The 11,837-nt window shown below is 42.8% G+C and overlaps 1 protein-coding gene across 1 annotated transcript; it reads left to right on the top strand.

Annotated features, from left to right (window-relative positions):
* Window positions 1-7,433: 7,433 nt before the first annotated feature.
* H3-4 (H3.4 histone, cluster member) lies at window positions 7,434-7,844 on the top strand. Its single transcript, XM_060006740.1, is given in 1 exon segment — window positions 7,434-7,844. A coding segment is annotated over 1 exon segment (411 nt).
* Window positions 7,845-11,837: the final 3,993 nt, after the last annotated feature.

The raw sequence follows: 11,837 nt of genomic DNA, 5'->3' as shown, positions 1-11,837 counted from the left end.
TGATACAACATCTTGGATTTTTTTTCAAAATAATCTAAGCGAAAGGAGGGCAGATGTATAAATGAGTCAAGATTAGTCTTAGGCTGATAAATGCTGAAGTCCAGTTCATTTTACTATTTTTTCTACCTTGGCACATATTTGAAATTTCTCATTTTATTTTTTTAAAGAAAAGAACTCAGCTATTTAACACATTATTTTGGTTCTTCTTGAGTCTCAACCACAAAGACTTTGAGGTCACCCTACTTGGCCTGACCCTGATCATATGGTCATAACCAAAGTCATGGCTATCTCTGTGTTTAGCATTCGTCCTAGGAGGGTGTAATTTTATTATTGTCCTCATCTCTTTCCACTGAGAGTAGATGAGTTCTGCCTTGAACACATTTTGTATCCCTGTATAACCATAATGTTCACTCACTCCAACCTCCCACAGGTTTCCGGTGATGGCCATATTCATTCATACAAACAGGCAAAAATCCCCTGCCCTCAAAAAACTCAGAGAAATAGTAATACCTTCTGCTTCTTCATTAGTGTTCTCTGGCACACCCCAGTTTCAATGTGTGATGTTTTTCAAAAAGAAACATCCAGCTTTGTTATATCCCTTTTTGTCGAGCCATCTGTGAATGTCCCTGATGAGAATGTGAACCCTACCACCTGTGGAAGAATGAGCTTCATTTTTACTGCATATCCTCGGTGATTTGAATAATGGACAACTAAATAGGTCCTAAGGGAAAATTTGGCTAAAGAAGTCTGTGGTAGGCAGACTGCAACCTCCCGCTTCCCAAGATCTCCACGTCCTAGTCCCAAGGACCTGTCAGTAAGTTCTGTCACACAGCCAACAGGGCTTTGTAGCTGTCATTAAAGTTGCAAACCTTAAGATAAAAAGATTATCCTGGATTTTCCAGTTCAATTGCAGGAGCCCTTAAAAGCAGAGAACTATCTCTGGCTGGAGGAAAGAAAGATACAGCACAGAAGTCAGAAAGACTGGAAGCTGGAGGAGGACCTGCCCTGCTCTCGGTGGAAAGGATTACCTGGAGAGCATGAGAAGGAATGTGGGCAGGTTCTAGGGGAAAAGACAGTCCAGCACTCACAGTCAGCTGGGAAATGAACCTCATCCAGACAATCCTAGTGAGCCTGGGGGCACAATTATCCCCCAGAAAGGAACATGCAGACATCCTGAATTGAGGTAATGAGACTCAACAGAGGAGTGAGGTGTGCCTGGACTTCCAAACTGCAGAACCTCAGGATAATAAATGGGTTTTGTTTGAAGTCACTACATTGGAGGTAATTTGTTATGACAGCAACAGAAAACTAATACGAAGTCTGTTTTAAAGATAACTAGGAGAGTTTGGGTTAATAGAGAGGCTCTTGAAATCTACTTTGCTTTAGAAATAAGAGCCCACTTGCGGCTGGTGAACCTGGAGGATATCTGAGTACTTTGGGATACAGAGTCACTGGGCCTTGCTCTTTCCTTCTTCAGAACAGCAGTCACATCTCACTGGTAAGCCTTCCTAGGAGCAGAAATGTACTTCCAGTGGAGACAGCACAGGTCCTTGAAAAAGTGGATGGCATGGAAGGTCCTATTTATATGGTTTACATTCAGATGAGGACTTGGATAAATTGAACATCTGATTGGATTTGAGAGAACATTTAAATGAGCATGAACAGTTCCACTCTCTAATTGGATAAAACAGCTAGGCATGTCAGCCAATCAGAACACAGATACTTCAGCGGCCCTTCAAATAGCGCCCCTAGCGCCCCTGTCTGGAACTCTTGCCATCAGAATGAAGCTGGGTTACTCACAGGAAGGCAGGGACTTTTCAACATGGGGAAATCTATAAATATGACTCAGTGTTGATAGGTGAAAAAAGTTCATAATCATTACTGGTAAAAAAAAGAAATAACAGGGCTTCCCTGGTGGTACAAGTGGTTGAGAGTCCACCTGCCGATTCAGGGGACACGGGTTCGTGCCCCAGTCCGGGAAGATCCCACATGCCGCAGAGCGGCTAGGCCCGTGGGCCATGGCCGCTGAGCCTGCGCGTCTGGAGCCTGTGCTCCGCAACGGTAGAGGCCACAACAGTGAGAGGCCCCGCGTACCAAAAAAAAAAAAAAGTATAAGAATAGTCTATATATAAGATCATGTGATTTGCAAATAGAGGTGGTTTTATTTCTTCCTTTTCAATCTGGATGTTTTCTTATACTTAAAATCCTAGGGACTGTATTAAACTGTTCATTTCTAATCTAGGCTAATGCTGTATTCTATCATTTTTTTCTAAGTATCTCTCTTAAAAGAAAATTCTTTAATTGGATTGAGATACAGATTATAATAAAACTTTTATATGACATATATATATGTAATAAAACTTTTCATAACTAAATTGTTATTTTAAATGAGTTAGAGATTTTTAAGGCCTGAAGTATTGAAGAAATGCCAGGCCTCCAGGAAAATTACTGCTAAACTATTAAGAAATATAAAATTCTACTGATAAACAAATTCTCCCAAAATAAAGGATGAAATAAAACCTTTTTTTTTGCCTTCTGAAGAAAATATAATGTTGCTATTAAAATGAATAAAGATGACTTACCAAAGGGGAAAAAAAATTACAGACTGTAGTCACTTATAAATAAGGAAACAGAAATTATACTTTAAATATTAGCAAACTGATTCCAATGCATTAAAAAATGACAAATTGCAATTGGAAACTGCATAAATGGTGTTGGCTAGTGTGTTGGATGAGGTCATTTTACATCCCTTTGGAGATAAAGGGTGAATCCACCAGGATGGCCATAGGCGATATATAAGAAAGGAGACACATTAGAGTAGAAATCTATCAAGGAGTGTATTAGTTTTCTAGGGTTGTATAATGAATCCCACATACTGGGTGCTTAAGCAATAGAAACTTATTGTCCCACAGTTCTAGAGGCCAAAAATTCAAAATCAAAGTGACTGCAGGGTCAGTTTGTCCCAGAGCCATAAGAAAAGTATTTGTTTCAGGCCTCTCTCCTTCATAGACAGCCATCTTCTCCCTGTCTCTCCTCACATTGTCTTCCCTCTGTGCATGTCTAGCTGTCCAAGTTTCTCCTTTAAATAAGGACATCAGTTATATTAAATCAGGGCCCACCTTAATGACCTCATTTTACCTTACTCACATCTGTTAAAGACCCTGTCTCCAAGTACAGTCACATTCTGAGGTACTGACGGTTAGGTCTCTAACATATGAATTTGGGAGGACACAATTCAACCCATAATGGAGAAGGAATTAATAAGCAATGTAAAACTTGTTTTCTGAATCCACCTATGTTGATATGTTTCCTGCTGGAAACTGGAGTGAAAGCTGATGGGTGGCACAGCTCTTCTCCTGACAGTGGAGGGAGCTCTGAAGAGAGCCATTGGTTCTGACGCTTGCTTGGAGCTGGTGTACTTGGTGCCCTCAGACACAGTGTACATGGCCAGCTCACTGGGCAGGAGCAGGTGTATGCTGTCTGCACCTTTCTGGAAGTGATGGTCGAGCACCTATTACTAACGCACCAGGCAGGAACGTGCTCAGAAAAGAATTCGTCTCTCTTAAAAAAGACTTCCCCCTCTTCAGACACCAATCACAACCTCAGGATGTCACCTGTGCTTCTGACTGACTGGTTATAGATCAGAGGCTTCCGTGACCCCCTCCTCAGGTTCAATTAATTGCTAGAGCAGCTGACAGAGCTCACAGGAACATTTTACTTAACTAGATTAACAGTTTATTATGAAAGAGTAAAACTCAGGGACAGCCAGATGGCAAGGCATGAGGGAAGGGGTGCAAAGTTTCCACGCCCTCTCCTAGTGCACCGCTCTCCCCAAATCTCCACATGTTCCCCAACCCTGAAGCTCTTGGAACTGTCCTTTTGGGTTTTTACGGAGGCTTCAGTACTAGGCGTGACTGATTAAACCATTGTCCACTGGCAACTGATTCAACCTCCAGCCCCTCTCCCCTCCCTGGAGGTGGGGGGAGTGGGACCCTCTAATCACATGGTTGTTGCCCTGACAACCAGCCCCCATCCTTAGGGGCTTCCCAAAATCACTCATAAAGATAACAAAAGACACCTTTATTGCTCTTATCACAGGAAATTCTAGGTGTTTTAGGAGCTCTGTGTCAGAAACAGGAACAAAGACCAAATATATACTTTTTACAATAAATCATAAGATCACACACACTTTCATTGGCCTTACTTTCAGGGACCCCACCAATTTCTCTTTGTGAAAATAGGAGAAAACTCCCCTCCTGGTTCTGGCCAAGGGAGGAGAAAAGCAACCATTGTGAAATATACTCAGAATGTTCTCCACAACAGGGGAAGACAAGCAGAGCTTTATCCCACCAGGGAAGGGCATTTCTCTCACTCCAGCCCCTCTCACCCTCCTGTCTCACCTAAAGAAGGCAAAACAGCTAAGAAACACCTGTGAAGGTCATATCCCAGGGACACAAGATCACCAAGAGATTGAGATTTAATCACAGCATTATGGCACACTCCCCCTGCACACAGCCTACCACCACCCTAACAGGGCTCTAGTATAATAAGAGCACATCAGGTTTGAGAGAGCTGTAAGAGGCAGACTATATCTGAGACAGAGTTCTTAGAGAGGCTCAAAGACAACAGGACAGACAAAAATAAGGACCTCAGGAGAATTTAAAGCTTCTGGTGCCTTGAGTTAAAATCAACACTAAACACAGCCCAACTCTAGTCCAGACCAGCTCCAATCCAGAATAACATAAATCCTCACACTCAAAGCCAATTAGCCATAGTTCATATTACCCAGTACATCATGTCCAGCTTTCAACCAAAAATACTAGCCATTTCATAAGGCAAAAAAAGACATAGTCCAAATTCATAAAGAAGCATAGAACCAGACTCAGATATGACACAGGTGTTGGAATTATCTATCAGACCAGAATTTTAAAACCGTGATTAAGATGTTAAGGGCTCTAATGGATAAAGTGGACAGCATACAAGAACAGACAGACAATGTAGGTAGAGAGATGAAAATGCTAAGAAAGAATCAAAAGGAAATGTTAGAAATTGAAAACACTAACAAATGAAGACTGCCTTTGATGAGCTCATCAGTCAACTGTCTATGATCTAGGAAAGAATCAGTGAGCTTGAAGAAATGTCAATAGAAACCTCCCAAACTGACATCTAAAATGAAAAAAAAATAGTAACAATAAATAGAAAACAGAATATTCAAGGACTGTGGGATAATTACAAAAGGTGTGGCATACATGTAATTAGAATAGCAGAAGGAGAAGAGAGGAGGGATAGAAGAAATGTGTGAATAATGGCTGAGAATTTTCCAAAATTAATGATGGAGACTAAACCACACATCCAGGAGGTTCAAAGAACACCAAACAGGATAAATCGCAAAAAAACTATACCAAGGCACATCATATTCAACTACAGAAAATAAAATATGAAAATATCTTTAAAGAACCAGAGAGGGAGAAAACACTTTAACTACAGAGAAACAGGATAAGACTTCTCATCAGAAATTATGAAAGCAAAAATTGTGGCATGAAATATGTAAAATGATGATATAAAAAAGTCACCAACCTAGAATTCTGTATCCAGCAAAGTTATTCTTCAAAAGTGAAGGAGAAGTAGACTTTCTCAGACAAACAATAATGGATGGAATTTCACCAGTAGACCTGCTTTGCAAGAAATGGTAAAAGGAGTTCTTCAAAGAGAAGGAGTATGATGAAGGTCAGAAACACAGATCTACATAAAGAAAGGAAGAGTATTAGAGAAGGAATAAGTGAGGGAAAAATAAAATCCTTTATTTCTCTATTCTTAATAACTGATAACTGTTCAAATAGTAACAGCAATAATATATTGAATGATAATGACAGCAATGTTATAAGGGATGGAAGGGAGGAAATGGTAATACTCTATTATTCCTGTTTCTAAGTTACCTGCACTACCCATGAAATGAAATAGTGTCATTTGAAAGTGAACTGAGATTGGTTATAAATCTATATTTCAAACTCTAGGAAATCACTTAAAAAAGCTTAAAAAGAAGTATAATTGGTATGCTAAATTGAGGATAGGGTATGGAATCATATCACAGTACAGCCATGAAAGAGATCTCTAAATATCCTTAACGCCCATAACCACTCTCCAATGACAGCAGTTACAAGTCTTCCCCAATTAGAAGCTGTTATTTAATGCATTGATAAAAGTGTACATTTATAACTGACAAATTTATATATATTTTGATAATTTGTATATATTTTGATAACTTATTTCCATATAATTGATTCTTTGCAATTTATTTTATGCATTTAAAAACGTTCTGAAGCATTTTACTTTATGCATTAAAAATATTTTTAAATATTATGAGCTTTATCAAACTACCAGAGTGGTTCATAGAACCAAAAAAAGAAAAAAAAAAAGATTAAAATTCTTGCCATCTATTAAAACTAAACAAAAGTGAAAACTCCTAAAAAAAGAAAAAGTTACAAAGGCTCATTAGGAAGGGTATTTAAGATGTGACAGAATTCTTTCTTACCATTGAGGCAATGGGAGTTCACTACAATGGAGATAACCTCAAGCTGAACCTCATAAAATGGATATAGACACAATGGAGACGCCATTATAAGGAACTTGGCTGGGAGAGTTTTTAAATTGGAGAATGGGTGCTTCAGAGGAACTTTCATGCTTCATGCATTCTGTGGATGCTCCAAGGTAGGTGATGATGTGAGGGAGCAGGGTGGACCCCATCCGCCCATACTGAGTGTCATCTTCTCTTGGGGTCCTTGTTATCAGGCCAAATGTGGAGTGCAAGCTTCTAGAAGTTTCTTCCCTCCTTGGCCCATAGAGGAGGAGGAGAGTGCTGAGGAAAAACAAGGGAGCTGTGCACGGAGATGCAACACCCACGATGACGCCAACCGGAACCCAGACCCGACGCCCACCCCAACCCAGACCAGCTCAGCCTGCAAGCTGACTGGCGTGCTCCACGATGCCAACCTGACTGTGGGGTCAAGCCCATGCAAAGCAAAAACAAGGGGCAGGCGCCTAAGCAGAATGCCTCACGGACCAATCAGAGCTTAGCCTGTCATCACGCTGCCTGGCACCTGGCCAATGGGAAGGCGGCAGCCTATATAAAAGCAGGCAGGCTCGGGCTTCCCTGGTGGCGCAGTGGTTGAGAGTTCGCCTGCGGATCCGGGGAACACGGGATCGTTCCCCGGTCCGGGAGGATCCCACGTGCCGCGCAATGGCTGGGCCCGTGCGCCATGGCCGGTGAGCCTGCGCGTCCGGAGCCTGTGCTCCGCAACGGGAGAGGCCACAGCAGTGAGAGGCCCACGTACCGCAAAAAAAAAAAAAAAGAGGCAGTCAGGCTTGCCACTTACGCGTCAGGGAGCAACTGAGGAGGCTGTAACAGCCCCTTGGGTTCTCGGGATAGCAGAGAAATGGCACGAACAAAGCAGACGGCGCGGAAGCCCATTGGCGGCAAAGCACCTCGCAAACAACTGGCTACCAAAGTAGCTCGGAAGAGCGCGCCAGCCACGGGGGGCGTGAAGAAGTCGCACAGGTGCTGGCCGGGCACTATAGCACTGCGCGAGATTCGTCACTAGTGGAAGTCCCCAGAACTTCTGATTGGTAAGTTACCCTTCCAGCGCCTGGTCCGGGAAATTGCGCAGGACTTTAAGATGGACCTGCGTTTCCAGAGCTCGGCTGTAAGGGCACTGCAGGAAGTCTGTGAGGCATACCTGGTGGGTCTTTTTGAAGACACCAACCTATGTGCCATCCATGCCAACCGTGTCACTATTATGCCCAAGGATATTCAGCTGGCACGCCATATCCACGGAAAATGTGCCTAAACTGCGCAAGCAGCCGTTGATCTCACCCCAAAAGCTATTTTAAGAGCCACTACCTGCTCACAAAGGGCACTGTGCGCAAACCAAGTAGCGGGTGCCTTTTCTCTCCAATAAGCCAGAGGCCTAGCTAGCTGTGTGTCAGCGTAGTCCCTTATTGGGTTTTGTTTTTGCTTTTTGTTTTTGTTTTGTGGTACGCGGGCCTCTCACTGTTGCGGCCTCTCCCGTTGCGGAGCACAGGCTCCGGACGCGCAGGCTTAGCGGCCATGGCTCACGGACCTAGCCGCTCCGCGGCACGTGGGATCTTCCCAGACCGGGTCACGAACCCATGTTCCCTGCATCGGCTCTCAATCACTGCGCCACCAGGGAAGCCCCTTATTGGGGTTTATTGATATGAAATCACTGGTTAGTTCCTAGTGTTTGAAGACGAAGAGATTTTCCCTTGCAAGTTAACCTTCAGAACAATAGCTGATCATTTTGTGTGCACCTGGTAACAAGTTTTCCAACCCCATAGAACAGTCTAAACTTGCTGAGAAACCCTACAACCACAGAGGTTCACCATGCTCCCAATAGTTGAGCTGTTTGGAGACAATCTGAGCATGGGTTTGAGGAAAAGAGTGTAAAGATTGCTTTTTTCCTACATTGGTGCTGCTTGGAAGCTTTTATTGAGGCTTTATTAAGTTGATAAAAGTGAAGCACTGTCAGGTCACTAGTCATACAAAGGGGACAAAATCCATTCCCTACTGTCCCTGTTTGGTCTGCACTTTCAGGATGCTTACAGCTGAGTGAAGGAAGTCTGTATGTAGAAGCAGTTAACATGCAGTGTGCTTTAGTGATAGCTCAATGTTGTCAGTATGCAAGAGTGGGTTTCTGAAGTTTCTTTGAGCCCAGTTTGTTATCCAGTAGACTTAATATTCAAAATTTTCATCAATTAAAATAGTGCACACAAAACTTTTTATTTAAAAAATTTTTTTAAATAAATTATTTTATTTTTGGCTGTGTTGGGTCTTCGTTGCTGCACGCAGGCCTTCTGTAGTTGCAGCAAACAGGGGCTACTCTTCATTGCAGTGCATGGGCTTCTCATTTATTGTGGTGGCTTCTCTTGTTGTGGAGCACGGGCTCTAGGCACGCGGGCTCAGTAGTTGTAGTGCACGGGCTCTAGAGCGCAGGCTCAGTAGTTGTGGCACATAGGCTTAGTTGCTCCGCGGCACTGTGGAATCTTCCTGGACCAGGGCTTGCACCAGTGTCCCCTGCATTGGCAGGTGGATTCTTAACCACTGCGCCACCAGGGTAGCCCAGTGCACACGAAACTTTTGAAGATTGAAACTAGTATCTTTTAAGTTTTAGAGTATATGTAAGTTAATGGGTGACAAGTCTTTGAAGGGCCATCTAAAAGCCAAGAGTGTCCAGGGACAGCTATGTTCTGGTTCTGAAGTCAGTTCTAACCTTCAATACTAGACTCCTTTTAAATAAACCCAAGCCTGAACTCTGTGCCTTTTTTGTGCTTTATGAAGTCTTTATCTTGCAAGGAATAGACCCTTGAATTCATATGATACACCTAAAGAAAGCACCAAATCCTGACTGGATCTGCACATCACCTGGTGACCCGAAAGTAAAGATTTCCTGGAATGACATGTAGAATTGAAGCTTTTCCAGGATATCCAGACCAGGCCTGTTGGAAGTTGGTCGCCAAGCCTTTGGTGGTGACATACTGCAGATTATCTCCAATATCTATGATCTTGGTAACATATGGATTTCAGATTAAAAGTTCCTGAGAGATCTCCCTCCTACCCCTCCTTTTTACTCAAATGTGACCTTAATAGGTTTCCAATCTGTGCGCTTTCTTTCCAATGTGAAAGAAAGGACCCAGGAATGGTCCTTCCTGACATTGAGACAAAAAGTCACTGAAACTAAAAAACCTGACTCTTGATCAGCAGTGTTTTCAGAGAAAGATCTTGATCAAAAGGGAGTAAAGTAAAAAATTAATAAACCGAAACCTCAATTAAATAGAGTTAGGGTACCAGAACAGGGAGCTGTCATGCCCTGAGATGGTAGCAGAGACCAGCAGGAAAAAGAAAGACTCCTTTTCTTTCGCTGCAAGGACTCAGGCAATGGAAAGACATGGACTCGTTTTTCTTTCTTTTTTTTTTTTTACTATAACCCTTCCAACTTCCTTTTCTCTATAAAAGCATTCATTCTCTTTCCCTTACCTTGTGGGCGTCTTGCACAAGGCTCACCACAGTTGCAGACCCAGGATTGCAATTCTCTGCTGATCCAGAATAAACCCATCTTTGCTGAAGAAAACCAGTTTATGTGTTTCAGGTCAGCAAGTTAAAAGGAAGTCACTAGGGTGGTCTGGGCCCTAATCTCACGTGACTGGCACGCTTAAAAGAAGAGGAAATTATGACATACAGAGGGTCGTGTGATGACACAGGGAGAAGACAGTTGTAATATTGTGATTTACAATTAGAAATATATATTTGGTCTTCCTCCCCATTCCTAGTACAGAAATCCTAAAACCTTTGGAATTTCTTAAGTAATTAGAGTGATAATGGTGTCTTTTGTTACTCATAGCAAGCCCCTTTCGATCACAACAGAGTTTATGTTAATGAGGTGATTTTGGAAAGGATAAGGGCTGGTTCACAGGGGAACCAACCCTGTGATTAGAGGTTTGGAACCTTCATTCCCACCCTTGACCTCCAGGAAGGCAAGAGCAGCTGGAGGTTGAGTTCAACCACCAATAGCCAGTGACTCAGTCAACTGTGCCTATGTAATGAAGGCTCCATGATAATCCCTGTAGTACTACTGGAGATTTTCTAGGTTGGTGAACAAGAACTCATACACGTGCCGGAAGGGTGGTGCACCACAACTCCGTGGGAACAGAAGCTCCTGCATTCAGGACCTCACTCTATGTATCTCTTTATCTGGCTGTTGATTTGTATCCTCTAATATCTTTTATAATAAACCAGTAATCTAGTGAGTAAGCGGATTTCCTGAGTTCTGTGAGCAACTCTAACAAATTAATTGAACCCAAGGAGGGGTCATGGGAATTTCCATCGGTTGGTCAGAAGTACAGGTGACAACTTGGACTTTTGATTGGCATCTGAAGGCTGAGGAGTCTTGTAGGACTAAGCCCTTAACCTATGGGGTCTGATACTATCTCCAGGTGGATAGCATCAGAATTGAGTTGAATTGTAGGACACTAGCTGGTGTCGAGGATTGCTTGGTGGTGTGCGGAAACACCCCCTCCAACACACACACAGAAGTGTGTTTTTCCATAGCAACTACTGTCTACATGCCAAGGAGAGAGGAGGCCTCAGGAGAAACCAGGGCTGCTGACACTTGCATCTCAGACCTCCAGCCTCCAAGACAGGGAGACAATAAATGTCTGTTGTTTGAACTGCCCTGTCTGGGGTATTTGTTACATAGCCTGAGCTGGCTAATAAATTTTAATAATTACAATTAAAATTAGTGTTAGTATTAGTTATTTCCCTCCCTCCCACCCAGTGGTGGATTTTTGGCTTTGGGGACAAAAGAGATTTTTTTTCCCGCTCTTGCTCTAGTGGACAGAGCTGAAAAATCATGAGACTCTGGAGCTGTTGGTCACAGCTTTTATTGTCATGTGGAAAAAATCAGAATAAAACAGCAGGCACTGAAGTAGCAGAGATGGGAGATGAAAGACAGAGAAGGCTGGTGCTAGGGACTATGATCTCATTGTTCCCGGGGGGCCTGCTTGCTGAGAGCCCTGATATCCTTTGATAAATGTACCACACTTTTAACCCAGTTCAAATTGGGGTTTGTCCTTTGCAACCAAGAGTCCTAAGAAATATAACACTGTCCTTATTGTGACATACGGTGACTGGATTGGTTTACTCTCATGATTCACAATTACATAAGATAAAGTATTTAAAATGCATTCTGACTTGAGTACAGCGAGCCCTGGTGGCCAGTGCCTAGAGGGCCCCATGAAAGGAAGGGCAGTGGTGGTGCTAGGAGTCC

The sequence above is a fragment of the Delphinus delphis genome, chromosome 3 (genome assembly GCF_949987515.2).
Source record: "Delphinus delphis chromosome 3, mDelDel1.2, whole genome shotgun sequence".
NCBI lineage: Eukaryota > Metazoa > Chordata > Mammalia > Artiodactyla > Delphinidae > Delphinus > Delphinus delphis.
The sequence above is the reverse complement of the archived record's forward strand: the minus strand, read 5'-3'. Positions and strand labels throughout refer to the sequence as shown.